Source organism: Acanthopagrus latus, chromosome 13 (assembly GCF_904848185.1).
Source record: "Acanthopagrus latus isolate v.2019 chromosome 13, fAcaLat1.1, whole genome shotgun sequence".
NCBI lineage: Eukaryota > Metazoa > Chordata > Actinopteri > Spariformes > Sparidae > Acanthopagrus > Acanthopagrus latus.
In genome coordinates, this window is record NC_051051.1 from 21,036,959 (window position 1) to 21,059,372 (window position 22,414).

Consider the following 22,414-nt stretch of genomic DNA (forward strand, 5'->3'; position numbering starts at 1 on the left):
TCTGGATGTCTGCCCATTATTCAGTCTGTCACGTATGGTGTATTTTGAAAGCAGCAGGCAATTTGAGGTGGGATCCTGTCCTCCGTGTAAAAGCTCCATTTTCTAAGAAAGTTGATTTTTGGGTGTCATTCTCAACTTGTCAAACGCTGGCGCTTTGAGAAGATGACCAACCTGACCTACAATACCAAGGCGTCAGTATTTTTTTGACGAGTAAGGAATGAGGTGCAAAAATCAATTTTAAAAGTGGAGGGTTTTTTTGAACGAAATGACAAAAATGTACATCCCATGTTAACCTGCAGTCCCCCTCTTTATCCCCGAGTGAAAGAGAGTGCAAAGGCAAAGGGGTTCAGTTCAATGTGTTGCCCGACTCATTGATATTGATAGCAGATGTGTCAGCTTCATCTCGGATCTATGATATTCCCTTTACTATATACTTTAAATACTATCCAGCAACGGATTTGTGTGTTCTACCATCTAACTGCGATGGCATGTCGTAATGACTCACTCAACATTATTCATATTGTACATAGTAGATCTTAATTACAACAATAGCCAGGATAGATGAGGGAGAAATAGAGACAAACAGTCTGTTTCGGCATTTCAGATGATGAAGTAATATGTAATACACTAACATTACTGCACTTGCTAGTAGCACAATTAATCAAGAGCTGCATTTAATCTTTACAGGCCAGGTGCAATAGTAACAAGTTTTGAAAAAAAATGAATTATTGGTTTTATAATTATTTATTGATATTGACATTTTTCCATTTATCCTCCTGGCATTGAGCAACAAAATGCCAACTACAGGTCACTTACAGGATATGTGTGTGTGTGTATGTGTGTGTGTGTACATATATATATATATATATATATATATATATATATATATATATATATATATATATATATATATATATATATATATATATATATATATATATATATATATATATATATATATGACATCAACCTCCTGCACCTTGGCAGAGCCACACAGTGTTCCAGAGTTGAAGTTCGGCTCTTCTGTTATAGTGACTGAACTCTGCACAGGTTTTTCCTGATTTTCTAGACACACAGCCGAAAAATCAAAAGTAATGTTAAATATAAACTGTTAAATAGCAAACTGTTCTCTTCTATTTTAGGGACATGCCACCACAGTAAGAGAGACTTGTCTGCTTCCCTGGATTCCTGTATACTATATTAAAGCCTGCATACTCTAAAAGTTGGTGTTACCTTTGTAATCAAAGTGACCAAGTGATCCAAGTAAGATTGTGTAGTAGCGGAAGAACAAGAGGATGACAGAGATACACTGCTGCCTGTAGTAGTCCTGTAATATTCCTTCCTATTATCATTCAGTAGAGTCTATGCTGCTGAAAACACACCACAGATCAAACCACAGCTCTGAGAAAATCTTTCAGGAAAGATTACTTTGGGGTTAGGGATAGTTTGAGTTAGATTTTTCGATGGATTTTTTTAAAATAATCAAATTTGCAGATTGACGACTTCAACGAAATGTTTATATTTCAAAGAAAGTTCTGTGGGATTGACCTACAGTCGGGCGCACATTATGGGTTTGGTTCATGAGTTAAATTAATAGATTAAATTAATGGACTACATATTTAGCTGAGATGTCAGTGTGGCTGAGATGCAGTCTTATGTCTGATAATGTGCAGATTGATTGCATTAATTGTTGCAGATGAGGGCAGAAATACCACCAAGCCAACAAGTGTGCCATGCCAGCCTCTTTAGATCTCTCCTCTCCTTTTTAATAAGTAAAAATTAATTTAACTTAAGTGCGTCAAACAGTCGCGGAGAAGTGCTGACTAATTGCTGTATAATTGCAGAAATTATTCTTTTTTTTTTTTTTTTTTCTCTCTCTACATTTAGTCTTCTTTCCACCCTGAGGCTTCTTGGACTACTGCAGAGAATCCCAGTCCCCCAACACAGGAGCCAATTCCTATTTTGTTTCCACTTTATTTCTTCTAATACTTCCCCCCGACTGGTTTTCTTCTTTCCTCCACTCGTGGGAAAAACTGAGCTCGTACATCATTACAGTCAAGTTCTCCCTAATGTTTACAACATGCAGCTACAGTGAAACAGTTTCTGCTGAGCTCCGTGTTGCACAAAAACACGTGGAATTACCACACTTGGAGAAATATATGTATTACTGGAAATGCAAATGATTCAACAGTCCTCACAGTTAAAAAAAAAAAAAGAAAGAAACTTCTCTTAATCTCCTTAGCTTGCAAATATTTCCCTTAATCTCACTTTTTGAAGTTTCCTCTTTTTTTTTTTCTAGTTTTCTGACAGTTTAGGTGCCCAAAGGCTGCTTCTTACACATACACTGCAACAAACTCTTCTACCACACATCCTCAGCAGAAGTCACTGATAGTAAACCACCGAAGCACAAAATAAAGCTGGAATATCCGTGATTTTACTCAAGGTATTGGTGCGTTTTGTTTAGCTGGCTGTTCTTGTAACTCCTTGGGAAATGTCAAATGATACGTCGGAGAGTCGAAGAATTTACTAAACGTTAGCGAGAATCACATACTCTGCTTTTAAGGACTTTATTATTTCAGTTGTTACTTCATTATGAGGAAACACAATATGTGCCAAGGCAGGTGCTGAGGAAGGTTCAGAGTCGGGTCAAACAGAATTCTTACGATACGAAATCAGGTGATCTTTCGTATCCTCGATACATGTATCCATGTAAAGAAAAAAGGGTCACGCTCAGAAATATGTCTTTTGATGAATTTCCCTCTGTCTGGCTGTCCGAAATCAAAAGTCACAGTTTTGAATGAGGTGGGACATGTGCGATAGTCAGCAAAAAAAGGAGGGAATATCTGTCCGACAGCAGGGAATATCTGTCCGACAGATATGGGGGTAACAGTGCACATTTTCAGATGGTCTCTCTTGGAAGACCTCCATAGTGTTTTCGCTTGGTTGTCCACAAGTGAATTCATGAAAAAAAAAAAAAAAAAAAGAGGCTGAGAGAAATGTTCAACCCCTTACTCCTTTTCTGAGCTCGGCAAAGCAAGCCAATTATGGCGTGAAGCGGGCGTGAATGTCATACACGGACCCCCGACAAAGATGAATCCTGCTTATTTTAAAATTCTCAGCCCAACCTTTATCGTCATAACATATATGGTGTAGAATCCCACTGTCACTGTGCAGAGACAAGCGAAGACAGTGACGTGGCCTGAAAATTACCCAAACTCGCAGCGTTAAGCTTCATCCCCTCTGTTTACTGCAGGCCCATCAAGACACAGCAGTGTGTCACTGTGGATCAAAGTCAGCGGTATCAGCCGGCAAACACACGGCACACAGAGGGTTGGAGGGATGGCGGAGAGACACTCCTCCTCTGGTCCCATTATTACACTCCCACAATCCACTGCTGCCGGCATAGAAAGGAGCAAGAAAGAGAAAAAGATGGAGACGGTCTGATAGAGAGAATGGAAGGGATTTTGGCAGGTGGGGGGGGGAAAAAAGGGAAATGGAGAGAGGATAGAACTCATCTTATCACGCACACCCTCCGCCTCTTAAGTCATTATTTTACAGTTAAATTCTCTGTGCTCAAAAAAGCCGCAATCGTCTCAAGGAGGAGGAAAATGGAGTGTGGGGAGAAGGAGAGAGGGAAGTCATTTGTATTCAAATCCAGAGCTAATACGTCAAGTAAGTCTATTTCATGGGCAAAGCTTCCATGCACATGCTCGACTGCAGCACTCCTCACTGCTACAGGCACTTTCATCGGTACAGACCGAGAGAACAGAGGATTCCTCGCTAATTCCGTGGTTAGAGTGGCAGAACCTTTCCTGTTTGTTAAAATAAAGTGTCCTAAACGTCTCTCCACAAGATTCGGGTAATCAAGGTTCTTTCAGGTGTTGGAGCACTGAGAAAAACGGATGCAACCGCCCCCCTTTGTAAACGTCACACATGCCTGGAGATTACAGCAGAACAAAGTGTACATTGGGGACAGTGGAAGACAGCCAGATTGCAATAAGACACAGTAGAAATACCAGCCAAGAAAACACTGACTGTTGCAGATGCCTCTCACATCCCCCCCCCATCTCTCCCTCTCTCCCTCCATCTGACAGGGAGGCCTGAGGGTTTTGTATCCTCCGCTGTTTGATTTGCACCGAGGGGAGATCTTGTTTGTTCTCCTCAATGCAGCATTTATGCTTTAAGATTCTCCTCACGACCTTGCGCTGCTCCCGAGCAGCAGGCTATCCGTCTCCCCTGAGCGAACAAACAAGAAAAGAACAGTGCCGCCGCCGCTACGTGCCGGCCAGGGGACCTGCAGCTCTTTTTCATCCCACCAATAAACAAAAAGAAGGAAAGGTGGAGGGGTGGGGGGGGGGAGGAAGGGTGACAGGAGTAGCCAACCTGGTCTTTATCAGATCCGGTCAACACAGGCATGGGGGAGTTTTTTTTTATGAGGCAATCCGCACTAATGAGGAGTAAATACAGCTGTGGCTGTGGTTGAGTGTTGTCAGAGCTCCACCTTGTGGTGGCAGATATCCTCGTCACGCTTACAGTCATGTTTCATTCACTCTTGATTGTCTCGCACTGTATTTTCAAGCACTGACCCACTGTTTTCTGTCTTTCTGTCCTCCTCTCCTCCTTGCCCCTTATTTTTACCTCCTCCTCCAATAATCATTTTCCCGGCTCTCCCTCCGTCCCTCTTATTTTGATCTCATCCATCCTCTGTACGCCCCTAATCCTTCCACACTGTCCCTGCAATGTTCTTCCACCTCCTTCCTTGTTTCTCTCTCCAAGATCGTTATCCGGTCGTATCGTGGGAGGGGTGTGGTGGTTCTTCACTCTCATCATTATCTCGTCCTACACGGCCAACCTGGCTGCCTTCCTCACTGTGGAGAGGATGGTGTCCCCCATCGAGAGCGCCGAGGATCTGGCCAAGCAGACGGACATCGCCTACGGCACTCTGGACTCCGGCTCCACCAAAGAGTTCTTCAGGGTGAGTAGGTGTTTCTGGGGTTAATGGTCTCCTCTCAGACAGACAGGTAGGGGAGCCAGTGCAGCACTCCCACACTCTTCTAAACATTTGCAGGATTAGCAGGTCTCCAAGGCAACCCTGTGTCCTGGAAATTACAGCTATCGTTTTGTAAAATACTTTTTGAAGGAAACAGGCACACAGCCCTCAGTGATGTTCACTGAAGACACTTTTGTGGTCTGAGTGGATGTAAAAAAAAAAAGATGAGACTAAACTTTATCGATCCCAGAAGGGAAATGAACACAGGCTCAGAAAACACTTGAGCTACTTTTTAAATGAAATAAATGAAACATCAAGTATTAGATAATTAAAGAAATTAGAAAGGCAACATTAAAAAAGCTATACACTTTATTATATACACATATTACAATACATTAGATGTAGATGTTGGAATTTTGTGTGGAGTACTGCGACCATGACATGTGAACTATAGGAACGAATAATAGCAGTGATGGAATGTAACTAAGTACTTGTACTGGGTACTTCCACTCTACTGCATTTTGGACCAGAATGTTGTACTTTTAACTCCACTATATTTATCTAATAACTTTAGTTAGTAGTAACTTTGCAGATTACATGCTGCATCTTTCTACATCTATTTGCTGTCGTAAAATAATAGTTTGTCGTTTCTCCTACATTGGTTCTCCAAAGCGCCTGTTTTACACGACATTGACCTTCTCCTGGTAAAGGCATATTACACAAAATCTTTTCGGTATCAAAAGTTGTCCTCTCGATGGCATTTACCTACCTCATCCAAACCTTATGAACTGTATGAAGCTTCAGGCTGGAGTCAGTTTTGAGTTTAGTTATTTTCAAATGTATTTCATCAGTTGTTTCCCTCAGTCTCTCTCTGACTGTACCCGTTATCTGTATGTCGTGCATTTCAAGTGGCAGTGAACATTTTCTGGTGTCTTGACTCCCCCATGAGAGTAAACTGAATATCTTTGAGTTGTGGACAAAACGTGACATTTAAGGACGTCATCTTGGACATGAGGAAGTACTGTTCAACGTTTTCCGCCATTTTCTGACATTCTATTCTATTCAGTGATTGATTAATGAAGAAAATTATTTACTGATTAATAGACAATGAAATGTAGCAGTCCTGCATATATAGAATAAGAATATAGTATAATGCTTCAAAATATAGTAATGGAGTGATGCTCCATGTCTTCTCCACCTGTTGCTGTATGTGGATATGCTTCTTCCATCTTCTCCATCTCTCACGTCACATCTACCTTTGAACCTCCAACCCCCCTCTAAACCCCACAGCGGTCAAAAATCGCCGTCTACGAGAAGATGTGGGGATACATGAAGTCGGCCGAGCCCACCGTCTTCACCAAGACCACGGCTGAGGGCGTGGCGCGAGTCCGCAAGTCCAAAGGGAAATACGCCTTCCTGTTGGAGTCCACCATGAACGAGTACACAGAGCAGCGGAAGCCGTGCGACACAATGAAAGTGGGAGGCAACTTGGACTCCAAAGGCTACGGAGTAGCTACACCCAAGGGTTCACAGTTAAGGTGGGTGGAATAGTGTAACAATATGTTATACGTGTTGTTATGGTATTCCACCTTCCCTGGTGTGCCGCCTTTTCTATCACTATCTGTCTCTGCTTGGTGTGGGTGGGTGGGGCGTTTGATGTCTTTGTTTCAGGGCAGAAGTAGTGGCTTTTTTTTTTTTTTTTTGTCATCTGTGTTTGTTGCATGCATGTGCGAGTCATCGTGATGACGCAGGGGTGGTTATTTCCTCTTTTTTCTCCACAGATCTCCACGCCAGGTAAAATCTTTGGTGCTTGTGCTTGCAGTTTTGGCAGACATGTTGGAATGGCATGCTCCAGTAGACTCATCTGAAAATGTCTCATTTAGAAAATGCCACCTGAGATAATCTGCATTTTATATACAGGTTTAATTAGAGGAGATATTTCGCTAATGCTACTCCAGCTTCCTTCTCTTCACGGTTGACTGGTTCTTTCTTTGCAACTAAGTGACTGAAATAGTGTTTCGGGAGCCATGTGAATGCTCAGCCCTGGGTAACTCTGCCAGACTCTGTCACTGCCTCCTGCACATAGTGGAATTTACAGACCTGCCACAGAATACAGTGTCATTACTGTGGGGAGTTGCACTTCCAATACGCGCGATCATCGATCAAAGCCTGCCGGCAAGGTCCCACTGACGGGAATGGATAAACATACTAGAGGCAAAACTTCACAGGTGTGTGTTTGTGTGCACACCAGCTCCATGATTGTTCACACTTTCATTTATTTTATTTGGAGGTACAAGAACATTGTTGTTCAATACACACAAATATATCAGCAACTTTTTCTTTTATATATAAAAGCTCTGAGCATCTGCTCTGCTCTATCTAGATAATATTGGAAAATTGGAGCATTTCTATCCTTAGCTCTGTTTGCATAGACAATATTCCTTCACCCCAGTTGAAATCCTGATTAGAGATTCTACTAATCTCTTTACGCGAAGCATTTTATCAGAATATGACTTTTTTGACATACGCAAAGTGGTTCTGCCTGTTGAATACGATCTTATCTGCCAAAAACTTAACAGAGGAAGAAAAAGCAAAAGGTTAAGTTTGTGAATTAATGGATGTGCCCCCTTTTAATACAATTTTCAGGACAGACTCACATCGTGTTCTGGGAACAATATTTGTGTTTCTGGTTTGGTGGATTCCGGTGGCTTGGTTCATTTTTCTAAACACTGGTTTGAACAAGTTGTTGATTTGGGTCATTCAACCATTGAGTCGCTCGGCAATCTTTTAATGCAACGTTACGCAGCAATTCGTATTGTATGCAATTTGGTGCCCTCACTGTTTCTCGAGTTCAACATAACTGTTGGAAATTCAAATCCTACGTCCCTTTCAGAGGTGGCAAAAGATCACACATTCTTTATTCAAGTAGAAGTACAGATATTCTGGTAAAAGTAGAAGGAATAATTCAACATCTTGACTCAGATAAAAGTAACATAATAGGTTCAAGTACAGGCTCTGAAATGTGCTCAAAATATAAAAGTACAAAGTTATTTTCTCTCTATTGACTGTTTCCATTTTGTAACATCATTAACGTCATTTCGTCTCGCTCCGTCTGCAGTGCATGATGTGCACTGAAATAATCGATATTCCCTATAATTGCATTTTAACTAAAGTAACAAGTCTGTCCTGGAAAATGTCAGGAGGAGAAAGTACAGATATTTGTGGTTAAATTTAGGGAGGAAAAATAACATACAGATACAGATACCTGAAAAATCTGCCATATCAAACTATCTCTGTTTCATTACTTTACACCTCTGATTACTGTCGCGCGATAAATGTCCTTTGCCGGTTCAGCGTTATCTTGGTCACTTCATCTCTGTCGTTTCGTCCAGATTCAGATCTGGGGCCAGTTCTTAACCGAAAAACCTCCTTCTCCTGGTGTTCAAAAGCTCCTGGGTGCCGTCAGCATAGCTAACAGAACAAACTAGCCACAGCACGTAGCAATACTGGAACATTACAGTGACTTAATAACTGCTGCTTTGATGTAAAATCTAGCTTCAAGATCTCCAACAAAAAGGATGTGGATGACACAATTGCACAGTTTTGTAGGGGCTAATATTTTCATACTGGACAGGTTCACACTACCGCACTCAATCCGATTGAAAATCAATTCTGTTCAGCCTCCGACAGAAGCGGTTACATGATGCATTTTTGCTTTGCTCCTCTTGCTATTGAGATAATTTGTAGAATATTAGGGTCCGTATAAATGAGCTACTGATCATAGTTAATTAAAGAGTGCGTTAAAAACAACAGCCAAACGTCAAGTCTTTTATGTCTTTACCAACAAGGTCATTTCTTCCATAGCAGCCAACTCCTCACAGCCAGTAAGTCAAACCCCCTTAGTCGTTTTCTGTAAATTCCTCTGCCCGTGAAGCCTCACGTCTAAGAGCAGCCACTGGTTTGTTTGGCTGGTGCCCGTTTTCAGCCACTGCTTTGACCAGGAAGAGTCCCTGACAGATCACGGTAGTCCCCCCTCCAATCCAGGCCTCCATCTTGTTATTTTGGGGATTATCATCTTCTGTCAGTCACTTGTCCGGATATCAGCGAGGAAACACACCAGCAACATCAAGAGCAGGCAACGCTGTTGTTCACGGCTGTTATTTCACATGGCTCCCCGAAACGAACAACATCATCAGCGGGAAGTGAGATATTAGCTTTGCTGCTTTGTGTTTCTGATCCATCTCCATTTCTGACTGTTTGTTTTTTTGTTTTGTTTTTTTCATAATGATGCTAATGAATTAAAAGGATCAAAATGCACGCTGAGGCAAATCTCTCTCAGTCTACACTATCGTCACACATCACCACCGCAGCCTTCAAAAGAAGCCATGAAATTAAAACGCACAGTTATTTTAGAAAGCTTTTCATAAGCAAGTCAATCATGATTTTCCAGAAGAAGCTTAATGCTCAAAGATCCTGTGAAGCGGTGAATTGGCTGACATACATTACACTGTATACATGTGTAAAACAGGTCCAAATCCGTCAGAGGTGTCTGTTTCCCAAAGATGATATTTTGGGACTGACGATGCTGGTTGCCAACACATACTGCCAATATTTTAAATCAGACGTTTAGAATGCAGAACAACCAAAGTGTGGTCTTTTCCATGTTTCATTCCTGGTAGGAAAAACATTATTTGACACTGAAATATCTGCATGCATAACTAAATCAAAATTTTAAAGAAATGTGTTCAGGGAGTGAAGCAGAGTTTTTTACGCAAGCTCAGCTAAAAATTTTGTCGGTGTATTTATGAGTTCCCAACAGTTCAGTTATAAAACTGATACTCCCTACTCCAGCTGATTAATTTGAATACTTTTTCAAGGCGCGAAGAGGTAAAACTATAGCTGTTTCTCAAATATTAAAAATAAAAAACAGTAGCCATAGCAACCTAGCATATGCTAACTCAAAATCTTTGTGTTGGATAAAAAATGCTAACTTTATTTTTAGTGACCAACTAGATTGTGTGGGCTGAAATGATGGCTACAGCTAAAACTAGCTAAAAAAGGGGGGGGGGGGGATTGAAAAGAAAAAGATGTAATTAGCTAGTTGTGGCTAGTGCTAAAACTCAATGAGTCGGTAGAGGACGCTGTTCATTAAGTGTGGTAATTGTGGATGGTTGCTAGCAGATGTCATTAGCTACAGATACCTAGCATTCTCTACTGCTAAAACCCTGAGTTTGTTGACAATTCCATTTTCATTTCTAGCAGACGACTGTTTTTTCCCAGCTGAAATGATGAATAACACCAGCAGATTTTATCATCTGTATCTAGCTGGTATGAGCTTATGCTAACTCTAAACTCCATGACATGGCCATATTTATTGTTTGGAGCTTTTTCATTTTCTAAATTACGACCCAGTAAACAGTTTTAAAAATGCACATAATGGATACATATATAAAGATATATTTTGTTGCATAATTTCCCTAATTTTAGATGCAAACAACCATAACTAAAATCAGAATGACCTCTATTCCAGGCTAACAGTAGTGCAGGCGTATATATCATTAAGTAACATTATTTGACTACATTATTTTTGACAACACATTGCGGCAGAGGGATTTGTGTTCAGTGTGTGTTCGGGTCCTGGGATGTAAACGCATTAATGCACTTTTCCACCCTTGTCCCTCTCTTACTGCTACTCCTCCCTTCCCCTCTCCCTCCCCCTCTCTTCCTTTCCCTCCCAAATTTGGACAGCATACTCACCCCCTCTCACCAAATATGTTTTATCGTTTTCAAGAAGTGCAGTTAACCTGGCTGTGTTAAAACTCAATGAGCAAGGCCTGTTGGACAAATTGAAAAACAAGTGGTGGTACGACAAAGGAGAGTGTGGCAGCGGAGGCGGTGGCGAGAAGGTTAGCCGCTATGTCGCTATGCCCATGTGACCTTGATGCGGGCAAAAGAGAAATGTGTTAATGTTGGCAACAGGAGCATCTGCCGGGTCGATCAAGGAAACGTTTAATCTGGAGAGGAGAGCGAGTACTGTCGAAGCAAAAATATTCGCCGTACTGCTTATTGACTGGTTAAGCTATTTAAAAGTTCTCTAATATTAGCATGATCGCCATCTTGCTCCAAACTAGTATTTAAGCGTATTTGTAAGCATTTTCTGAGCCAATAGTTTTGGGTTGACAGTACTAGCCTCCATGCTTGTTATAATAAAGGTCCCGGCAGTATGCGCCCGTTCCAGAAAAAGCGATGCAGCCGGGGCCCCACATTTATATGTCTGTTAGCTCCGCCCAGTCCCTTTAATACCTCCAAACAAACCCGACCCGAACAACCATCTTGACCAACGAGCAAAGAGACATGTAGCTTAAGTGGGGCCCCCTCCCGGCTTCGTCACTTTGTGAAGAGTACTGAGCTGCTCTTGTTGGGCTTCTACTGATTGAATAACATAAAATAACATGTCCTATGATGTTATTTATGTTATTTTCCCCACCCCACCCTTCCCTCGTCCCCCCCGTGATTTGAAGAACGCCTGTAAACCTTGCCGTATTGAAACTGAGTGAAGCAGGAGTCTTAGACAAACTGAAAAACAAATGGTGGTACGATAAAGGGGAGTGTGGACCCAAGGACTCGGGAAGTAAGGTCAGTCTCCAGCAGCCCGGGAGCCTCCCCTCCTCTCTTTGTCTCTCTGCACACTTGTACATAACGCTGGCAGTACTGTTCTGTTATTACAGCAGGCTGGCTGATATGACGCACACACATAATACTCTGAGAAACAGCGAGTGACAGACACGCAGGTAGAGACTTAAGGCGCAGCCTGAGGGATACAGCATGACAGAAACAAGGCATGGTGCAGTTTTACCGCAGCTAAGCTATGTGTCGCTACTGCAGACGAAGGCTCACACTCACACTGGTTGTCACATCAGATGGTTCCCAGGGCATGTTCAGACGTTACTGTATGTCACACTAGATGTACTGTAAGCCTCGGCTGTAGTCCCATGGTGTGTATTCACTAGAGCACGGAGAGTCACATATAACTAATGCAGCGTACACCTTCCACATCTTAATCCAATCCTTAAGTGCAGGACACACACGCACTGTCACCTGCAAATGAGACTATGCATGGCAGGCAGTATTAATGTGTCAGGGTGTTAAACTGAACGTCCCTTAAGGACGTAGGTGAGTGAGGAAGGAGCTCAGATTGATCAGCTGCATACATTTGAACAAAAGCGGGTGAAAAGGTCAATGTCAGCCTGTCGAAGCACGGAGGGAAATTAAAGGGCTAGTTCATCCAGATTTTCCCATTGGCTTCTCATTGTGGCCATGCAGATAATTTTAATCACATTTTTTAGTATGATAAGTGTGAGCAGCAGCATCTCTTTTCAGGAACAACGTCCTTGTTGCTTGAGATAATCCAGAGATGGTGCTGTTTTGAAAGGGACTGTTTCTGCAGTATAAAATGGTGTAAGGGCCCTTGAGCTGCGTGAGTTTTTAGCTCGCTGAGTTTCCTGTGAGTTCAAATCTCCCAGATGGCACTGTGAGACACGTCCACGAGACTAAAGACAACCTGAGGTGATGTACTGCCACAGTTCACAGTGGCTGCGTTCAGATAGACATTATCCTTTTTTCGTTGATCCAGATTGATTTTTGTCTGGATAGCGAAAACCAGCCAAAAATGCAAGTCTGATGGGACAAACTTTTGAAGGTGGTTTTTAAACTGCAGCATTCAAATCTACAGAAATACACCTTACGGAGAAATCAATAATACCAGCTAGTGTAGGGATTTAGACAGTCAATGTCAAACTCTTTTCTCTAACCTTTAGGCCACCATCGCCTTTCAGATAGGTTCAGATTTATCTTTAAGTTTGTCAATAAAATTTTACAAGATGGCATGAAAAGAAACCTTGAAAATACATTTTACATATGGTTTTTTTTTGTGTGTGTGCAAATTAGAAATTTGCTTGAAACCTATAGATGCAAAATAAAATCACCAATAGGTGTAGCCACACAGTCTAAAGGGGACCTATAGGTGAAACATGTCCACTGTGCTCTGTGGATTATCCAAATCAAGAGGGACAATGTTTCTGGGATGAGAAGTTTGTGGTGAAGTTTTCAGCCTCCAAGTGAGGTGAAGGCAGAACATCTCAAAAAGTGCTTAACCAAAACTATCTGCATGCCTGCCAGCACTGAGAGTCAGTAAGAAAATAGCATTTTCTTAAAATTTGGTTGAACTATCCCTTTAATGCAGGGAGATTACTGAGTTGTCTATCAGGCTGTTAGCAGGAGAGTATTTTAGCTAGCACCGCTACATCCAGCTGTGCAGCATCAGACGGAGAGGACAGAGGTAGAGCAGAGATAAAATGAGTGTTGTGTGTGTTTGTGTGTGACGTGAAGTTGATGTGAGACTTTTCCAAACAGTCTTATTCATGTATAAATGTTGAGTGTTCTGTATCCTTCTGCTAAAACCAGCGCTGACTTGTGTTTTTTGCTCCTCTCCCCTTCCCCCCGCCGGCTACAGGACAAGTCATCCCAGGCCCTCAGTCTGAGCAACGTGGCGGGGGTCTTCTACATCCTCGTCGGGGGCCTGGGCCTGGCCATGCTGGTGGCCCTCATTGAATTCTGCTACAAGTCACGCAACGAGGCCAAGAGAATGAAGGTGGAGGCCCAGCCCCAATCCCAACACCCCCATTACCACCATCCCCAACACCACTGCTACCCCTGCCACACAAGCAGCCCCCGCCATAGCCCCGAGCCTAGCCAAAACCAAAGCAAGAGTCCGAGACCCAGCATCCCCAACGTAGCTGAGTTTAGCGAGGGTTTCACTGGGTATGGCAGCGATGGGGAAGCTGATAAGATGTAGTTGGTGTTTTCGTACCAGGGCCTTTTCCTTCCCCCTCACTAGCTCCCTGCACAGAGACTGTAAGTGAACCCATCATCTCCCCGTGCTAGCTTCCTCGCCATGTTGAGTGACTGTCGTGACCCGTGGCAAAGCGCTTCCCACTTCTCTGTCCTCTCTGCTCACTCTGTGGTCATGTGACGTCCTGGTCTGCGTTTCGAGCTTTTTATCTCAATGTGACAGGAAGCGACGCGTCATCCTCAAAACATGACGTCGCCTCAGTGCTTCGCAGCTTGTGTGGCTGCAGACGTTGGCCCTCATTTATCAAGCGAGCGTACCAACCGTGTGGCCCATTTCACTGCCAAAATCAAAAACGTATTACTCACTCTGGACAGTGATATTCACATCTGGTACTTAAAGGGAATTCAGTAATGTTGAGAGTATACGACAAATGCCCCCGACTGATTACCTTTATCAACATCTGCGGGAGTAAAATGTAAGGATAACAAATGCAGGTTTACACAAATTATGTAGGATTAGGTAGTTTTATTGACATAGAAATCATAAGAAGAGTCTAAGAGTACATTTCTACACTTACAGAAGTCAACATAATATTCGTAAAACTGACTACATTTGATTTAGGGTTGGGCGATATGGTCTTAAAATAGAATCGCGATATCTTAGGCGGCACCACGATATTTTGAAATCCTCGATATTGTAGGCGTGAATTTTGGTGCTTTCACAAAATGTGAAACAATGACATTTTTAATAATGAATCATCAGTAATGTGAATATAATTACTAAAAGGGTAATGCAAGTATTAGAACAAGGAGAACAGTCTGGTATGTTCAGAAAATGACGTGACAATTCAGCTGTTAAAACCTGGAAAAAACAGCAAAATCGAAGAAGAATTATAGTCTCATATCAGGATAACAGTACGATATCTATGTATTGCCCAGCCCTAATTTGAGTGCTACTGTTTAGCCCTGTAGTTCTGGTGCTTTTCCACTGGACCCACGGTATATTAACAGTTAGGGAAAGGCCTGTTAAATGAGGACCAATGTCTTACTTGTACACACACGTCTACATCTGTGAGGACATCTCATCAAACTGCAGCACATCCGTCCATCTGATGTCTAGTCTGACCCTCTGAAGCCCTGTTGTCTCATAGTGAACCATCAAAAGCTCTTTGTAGCGCACATATGTATGTGCTTAAAGGGACAGGTCGCCGTAAAGTCAAAGATACACATTTTTCCTCTTAACCTGTAGCGCTGTCAATCCATCTATCCACAGTAGGGTTGCCGCGGTGTCAGTTTGCTCGCCGACTATTACGTTCGTGACCGTCATCAGTATCTGTAGAGGGCTGTGTTAATGTACTGCTAATGCAAACCAATCACATTAAAAGTATTTAACTAGTGAAATGCAGAGTTTTAGTTTGAAGTAGGCTAGTCACAGGAAATCAAATTCTGCATGTGTTCAGTGAGTTCAGGATCGCTATTGGTTATCAAAAACTGAGCAAAACAGCGTAACAGTAGGTTTGTTCAGTCTGTGGGGGTAATGGAACCTGAAGGAGCTGTTGGATGAAGAGCTGCAGGCGACAGTTTGAAATTGTAACGTTCGCCATCCGGTCGGTCCGGTGGGCAAGTGATGTAATCGGTATATGCCCGACCACCTCTCCACACCGGGAACATCCTCTGTGAACAAGCCTACTGTAGAGACGTCTGTTTTCTCTCCAATATAATAGAACTTCACGGGACTCAGTTTGTGGTGCTCAAAGAACAATAAAAAGATTTTAAAAATTACACATAACCACGTGGCAGGTTTTACAGCCCCTTTCCCTGAAACTTTACATTAGAAACATGAATTCTTCTCTCAGGGGCGTCTGAAAGTGTGTTTAAATATTCTCTCTCCTTTCTATTTCACTGTGTGTGAGGCGCAACATCACAGCAGATTACACACTGTATAGTGCCAGAGGAAATTTTCTAAAAAAAAAAAATCATAAATATGGGAGAATTGTGACCCTGGGAGAAAACAATGAAAACCGGTGTACAGAAAAATCGGGAGGGTCAGCGAGTACTGCTCACAGACAAGAGGCCAGCTAACTACGCTAGCTAATGTTTACAGCTTAGCCGAGGAGGACACCATTAAAGTTTACATCTCGCTCTGATGTGAGCGCAAACCGCTCCCATGAGTAGATGCAGTAGGTTCCTTCTGACAGTAGAGGGAAAGCAGTTCCTACATGAAACTGCTCACATCGAGGTCTGTCGATTAACTTCAGTTACCGGCTTGTGATTTCTGTAAAGACACGTTGCTGGTGAGTTTCTCTCAAAAGTATTTCATTGTCGATTCTACCAGCAAAAGTTGAGCATCATCGAGTTCCATTATATTCAAGAGAGGACATCACTTCCACCAAACTCACAGAAACAAATCTAGAAGGATAAGCGGCACCACGGGCAAGAGAAAGAAATATGTATTTTTCATTTGGGGGGGCGAACTGTCCCTTTAAACCTGAACAGTACATGCTGTAGCTCAGGGGTAGTACTGTCTCAGGTCTGTCAGTTACAGTAGACCATCACTGTACAGGGAGGAAGGACAAATGTAATGAGAAAGCCGCCCTGAGCACACAGGAAGCTCTCTGTAATAAATGAACTCTATACATTGTCAGGCTTAAGTCAACATATGTGAAGCGTCCCCCCGAGCTGCGCCGATCTTATTGATGTGAGCTGTTTTTCCTTCGGATATTTCCCCCAGGACCTCGACCATTAGACTTCCAGATATCTCTTCACGCTCGGTGTATCTCTGTCCAACGTGGTTATGTGTCCCCCATCAGCACTTCAGCACAAACTCTTCATTAGCTTGACTGTTGCTTAGTCAGCTTCCCTGTCCCACTGCCTGCACCGATCACTCACTGTGTAATAATTCTGTCGCTAATGGATTTACATGTAGTATGGGGCTGGCTTGATTCTGTACTGAATGGCTGTAAGAGGTGTTTTTTGCTACGTTATTGTACATTTAACTGTACAGCCGTGCTGTATTGTGAAGTTATTCTACATGTCGCTTTTACAGAAAATGTTGAAGCAGATTGGAGGTTTAGTTTTTCCCACATTTCTTTTAGACAGATGTAATGAAAGGGGTTGAGTTAAAAAGTCAAGTATTGCTGTTCCTCATTTGAGGAAACAACTGTTTTATTTGTTTGTTTGTTGTTGTTTTTTTTCACGTGTGAAACCAGGCAGAAAAAAAGGGTTTGGGGCTCAGATTTTTTAAAAATTTTTCATTCGTGAAACCGAGTAAAAAACACTTTTTTTTTGCCCTGCAAATTTTATTGTTTGAAGTGACACTGAGTTAAAAAAAAACAAGCGAAACAAATGTGTTTTATTTCATGGCAGGGGAAATAAAAACAACTCAGTGTGAAACTGAGTTGTTTTTTGATCCCCTGCTTGGTTTCACACATGGGGGAAAAAAATCCTCCTGTGAAAAAAACGATTACATGAGGAAAACATTATCCTGAAAAACAAATTTTGCTACTTGCCCTCAGGGCTCCTGTAGATCCCTGTGGCTAGCATTAGCATTCTTAGCCCCCGACAACCACTTCAAAAGTGTGAACCAGGGTTTAGTAGCTTGGGTTTCTTTTCCGTTGAGCTGGCTGTAGGTCCAGTGGGCTAAGATTAGATTATGATCACCAAAGTGACTGCTGAACGTGGCAACGTCGCTAAAAACAGAAGCCCAGGCATTCAAGTCAAGGTTACCATGCCAACAGTTTGGAAAGATTGTCACGTGTTTGGAGGCCAAACAAAATGTCTGCCATGATCTAGAGGCAGAAATTACAAATCGTGTCACTTCAAAGATTCAGAGTCACTGACTAGGCCTATGTTCACTTTTCAAACATACATCAGTAAATAACTCTTTCTAAAAGTTTCTGCTTTGTAAGGTATCTTGACTGAGCGTGATTACGAAACACATCCTAAAACTCCAATCTGCAGCGCTACGTTTGTTCTTATTTTCACCTGCTCTGTGCACAAACCTCTCTCTTTATCTTTCCCCCCAGCTGACATTTACAGAAGCCATGAGGAACAAGGCCCGTCTGTCCATCACGGGCAGCGTCGGGGAGAACGGACGGGTGCTGACGCCCGACTGTCCCAAGGCCGTCCACACCGGGCCCCCCCTGCGCCAGAGCTCCGGCCTCGCCCTGGTCTCCTCTGAGCTACCGTGAAAACCAAAAACCTCTCAAGTGCCTTATTCCAGTAACAACGAGAACAACAAAATAAAAACAATAATCACACCGCCCACGAAACAACCAGAAACTAATCACAAAGAAAAAACAGGATTCACACACCCAACGGGTCACCTCCAGTGGGCGAGACGGGACCGAACCGAGGCGCAAACAATAACTCCCACTGTCAGAGCTCATGACTTGCTGTGGCTCAGTGATTCCTCTCGGAAATCTGTGGAAACCAGAGGCAGAACAATCTCGATTTTATTTATTTTATTTTTTTTTTCCTTTTCTTTTTCTCCAATTGTGTGGTCACACGGAGGCGTATGTTTGAATCAAAGGGTCATGGGAATCCACTGGAGCCATTCAACCTCCACAACTCCAGTGACGGAAGAGGAACCGAGGGGACGGACACGAATAATATCATGACAAAATGATACCGACAAAGACCAGAAAACTGTAAACTTGAAACGCAAAACTGTGCTTTTTTTTGTGGGGGTGGGGGGGGGGAGGAGGAGGAGGAGTTGCTGTGAATTGGCAAAAGAAAGAAAAAAAAAAAAAAAATGAACCACAATCAAGATTGTTTTTGTTTGCTACACAGACACGAGCGGCGTTCAAGAGACAACAAATCTCACCAGATATCAACAAGAGACACTGGGAGGGCTGGAGCTCGGTGCCGTGAGGAGAAAAAACATTTGTACTCATACTATGAAAAATGAAATCTATTGATATTGAATATATGAGCAAACATAGGAAACTGTGAAAATAAGTAAATATGTATATTCAGCGACGAAAACAAGATGAAGACTTTAGCTGTACATAGGGACGACTGTGTAACATGCTTGCTTTTTAAACAGATGTACATAGCAGATACTGTAGTGGACAGAGACGGTTCTCTTTTTTTTTTTGTAAAATCATCTTTAAAAATTTTATTCATCGCAATAATGAAAAAGATGATGCCACTTGAAGGAGGAGGGGCAGTGTTAGGAATTCGCGGTGAAACTGTATTATATAGGAAACATTCAAACTCTAAATGTGACGGGGGGTATCGACTGCCCAAATACTCTTGATACCTGTTAAATTCATTAATATATTCAACGATGAATGTTACGTAGCTCCACCCCCAATCCTTAAACCACACCCCTCACTGTGCAGACGTAGACCCAGACAGTCGCTCATGAGTAGAGCTTTATAAATCGAGTTTCTGCCGTCAGAATATAACTATTTTTTTCATTCTTTGATCTATTTTTTGTACTGAGAAATTTTAAAAAAAAGAAGCTGTCCGTCTCCTGGTTTTAATTGTTCGACAGTCAAGTACTATCTGGGTAGATCTTATAGACCATTATGTGTGTGGAGACAAGAGTCCAGACGAGGATGCGAAATTGAAAACAAAAAAAAAGAAAAAAATGAAAAAAAAAATTGCCATTTCTCTCACTATATGTTATTTGAAGTTTCTAAGAACCCGAGCTGATGAGGCCGCTGTCTGTATGTTGAACAATGATTAGAGCCCTTCCTTATTGAAACACTGTGGATCCTACAGGGAGGTTGGACACACTGTAGCAGAAATGTATTTCGCTCCAGTCTCGCTGACTGAAGTGTCCTCATCTGACGGAGGGACAATCCGCAATAGGACACAAGACGCCACATCTTCAGCACCGCCGGTCGACGATGCTGTCGGCTCTAAATGTTTTCGTTTACTCCCGGTTCGCATACATACCGTGGCTGGACGGGGGGGAGTTTGCAGCGGAGAAACCAGCCAAAATATTTCAGGTCATGCCTTTTTGTCCTGCCATCTGTCTTTAGAGCTGAAGTGTAATATGGCGTCTTATTTTGGTTCAATTGTACATCTTTATTTTGATCTTTTTTAAGTAAAAACAGATTTCAAATTGCAATGTGCCGTGTCGTTATTTTATGTAGCGATAAGAGAGAGAATCATGGCTGATGTCTGTGTTCAGCCCAGTCGCCAGTGTCAGTGTTGGCAATATACCTTTCTGCAAAACCACACGTTAAGACGTTACGGTTTCACAAAAATATCCTGACTTCTCATCGGATACATCTGGTTTTGTTGCTGCAGCTGAAAAATGTCTGATTCTTTAAAAAAATATATTTTATTGTGGGGTAAATGCCCTGAATTCTTGTCAAGAATATCTAGTCTTGTTGCAAAAAACACAGATAGAAAATGTCCTGACTTCTCATCAAGCATATCTGGTTTTGTTGCCAGTAACCCAGCTGGAAAATATCCTCGCCTCCCAAAATTACCCTGTTTTGTTACCAGTAACAAGAAAAACATTTTCATTACCAAAATATTTGTTTGTGCTGCCCCCAATATGGCTGGAAAATGTCCCGACTTCCTGTTAAGAACATTTTATTTTGTCGCGACAAACCAAGATAGAAAATGTCCTGACTTCCAGTCAAGCCTGCCTGTTAAGTTGCACTCGGCGATCGACACTTTTTGTCTGCCATGACGGCAGCGCACCAAAGATACATCTACTAATGTGAGTTGTCCAAAAACTTTCTTTTTAGTGAACTGTTTGTACACAAACAATGTTCTCAATGCTCATGTTCATGTGTAGAGACCCTGCTGATAATACGAGCAGAGTTTCATGTTGTGTTGAGACTTCTTAGTGTTTTAAAAATAGCGCTCACGTAAAAGTGCCCCAGCACTCCATTGAAAATTAGCTCGCCCAAAAATGAAACTATGGTAAATCTTAAAAGTGTCTCTTTTGTCGTAATTATGCTTTTACACGAAGGTCTGACTCATATTCAATCGCAAATAAAGCCTTGGTTGCTTTTTGACGAGAGTTTCACTTTAAAATGTTACAAATTCATGTGAAAAATATCAGGTTTTGTTGTGGGGAAAAATGCCCAGACATCTTGTCAAGAACATGTGGTGTTGTTGCCACAGACAGGCCTGGACTGTGTGGTTCAGGTACTTACTGATGTTGACCACCATCCACTCCACCCCCTGTAATGAAAGTCAGCTCATACACATCATCTACACATTTCTACATTGTACACATAAGGTGAAAATGTTAATATTGGTTTGCAGAAACATAAAATGCCGTCACTTTATTTGTCCGGGCGTTGTGTTTATGTCCTGCTAGCAAAGTATTTTGACGATGAAGATCAGCCTGCAATGGTCCCTTGGAGAAACTCAATAATATTCATTATACTGAAATTCTGCATGAGTACTTTTACTATATTTTTATGCAAATACTTTTGGACTATAGCTAAATGTGTAGCGCAGGACCTCTGCACTGTTTTATTTATGTCAATAATCTAAGTGATTATTGGAGTATTGTATGAAGGACATAAACATCAACACTGAGAATCAATAAGTGAATACATGAAAGTGAAGACAGAAGGATAACAGAGAGGAGCACATCAGTAATGAGGAGTTACAGTGGACATGTGGACAGTAAGTGTGCAGTCAGTGTTGACCTTGCCACATGTTAAACACTGCAGAGTGTCACCGTGTGGTCTTTAATAACCATGATCATAACAAAGCCCCGAGCATGTTCCACCTTCATGATTAAGGTCAAACCACAGGGTGCACATACTCCAATACAAGGTGCATGTAGCTCCACAGACCAGCTAGTGTTTAAATAGTACAGTATGTGGGTTTTAAGGAGTAATATTAGAATAAAGTTTTTCGTGGCTCCACAGTGGATGTCACTCAGTGGCGAAGTTGCATTGTGGGTAATGTAATGGTTTGTTGTTGTTTTTTTTCTCTGTTTCCCAAGAGAAAAATTCATGTGAAATTCTTTCATTTCTCCTGAAAATCTTTGCTTTCCCCCCCACACACTTGGTTTCAGGAGTATTGTTTTGGGTGTGTGTTTGAAACAGTAAACATTTTTCTTCAGTTTTCTTTTTTATTTATGTGTGAAACAAAGTGAGAAAAATATTTTATACAGGAGAGTTGTTTTTGTGGATGCATGGAGAATCTCTGGAGAAGACTTGGTAGAGTGCACAACTACCTCACGTTTGAAATGGAGAAAAAAGTGTTATAATTGGTGCCATCAGTGTCACGGCTGGAATACTGTGTATTATAAATCAGATTAACTGTAACATTAAATGGACTCAGTCTGATAAATGAGCTTTTTCATGTTACATTACAGTTTACTGTTACTGTCAGCTGCAGCAGTTAGAGGACAGAGCTTTTCTCTTTTCTTTTCAGCAGTTACCAGGGAGCTCCAGCAGGGGGGTGTACAACTCTGGGACACTTTGTCCTTCTCACACATGATCTGAGGAATGTCAGAGTCCCTGAGTCTTCATTCAAATACGACCCTTTCAAAAAGCTAAACAAAATACCATTTCACTCAGTTTTACGCACGAAACAAAAATTCCCCTGCTAAAAAGAAAAAAAAAAAAAAAAAAAAAAAAA

The 22,414-nt window shown here is 41.9% G+C and overlaps 1 protein-coding gene across 5 annotated transcripts in view; it reads left to right on the forward strand.

The window, feature by feature from the left end:
- gria4b (glutamate receptor, ionotropic, AMPA 4b) overlaps nucleotides 1–18,104 on the forward strand; it is a 136,845-nt gene extending 118,741 nt beyond the window's left edge. The window contains exons 12-16 of one of the 5 annotated variants that reach the window (XR_005078619.1): nucleotides 4,777–4,975; nucleotides 6,281–6,528; nucleotides 10,782–10,896; nucleotides 13,503–13,903; nucleotides 17,866–17,990. Coding sequence is in view for 2 of the 5 variants with exons in the window: in XM_037120040.1 (XP_036975935.1) it covers nucleotides 4,777–4,975; nucleotides 6,281–6,528; nucleotides 10,782–10,896; nucleotides 13,503–13,640; nucleotides 17,866–18,030 (865 nt within the window). In the remaining 3 variants the exon portion in view is untranslated. Of the gene's footprint in view, nucleotides 1–4,776; nucleotides 4,976–6,280; nucleotides 6,529–10,781; nucleotides 10,897–11,511; nucleotides 11,627–13,502; nucleotides 13,904–17,865 lie in introns of those variants that run through there. The other 4 variants (XR_005078620.1, XR_005078622.1, XM_037120040.1 and 1 more) reach the window with 4 other exon arrangements.
- Nucleotides 18,105–22,414: the final 4,310 nt, after the last annotated feature.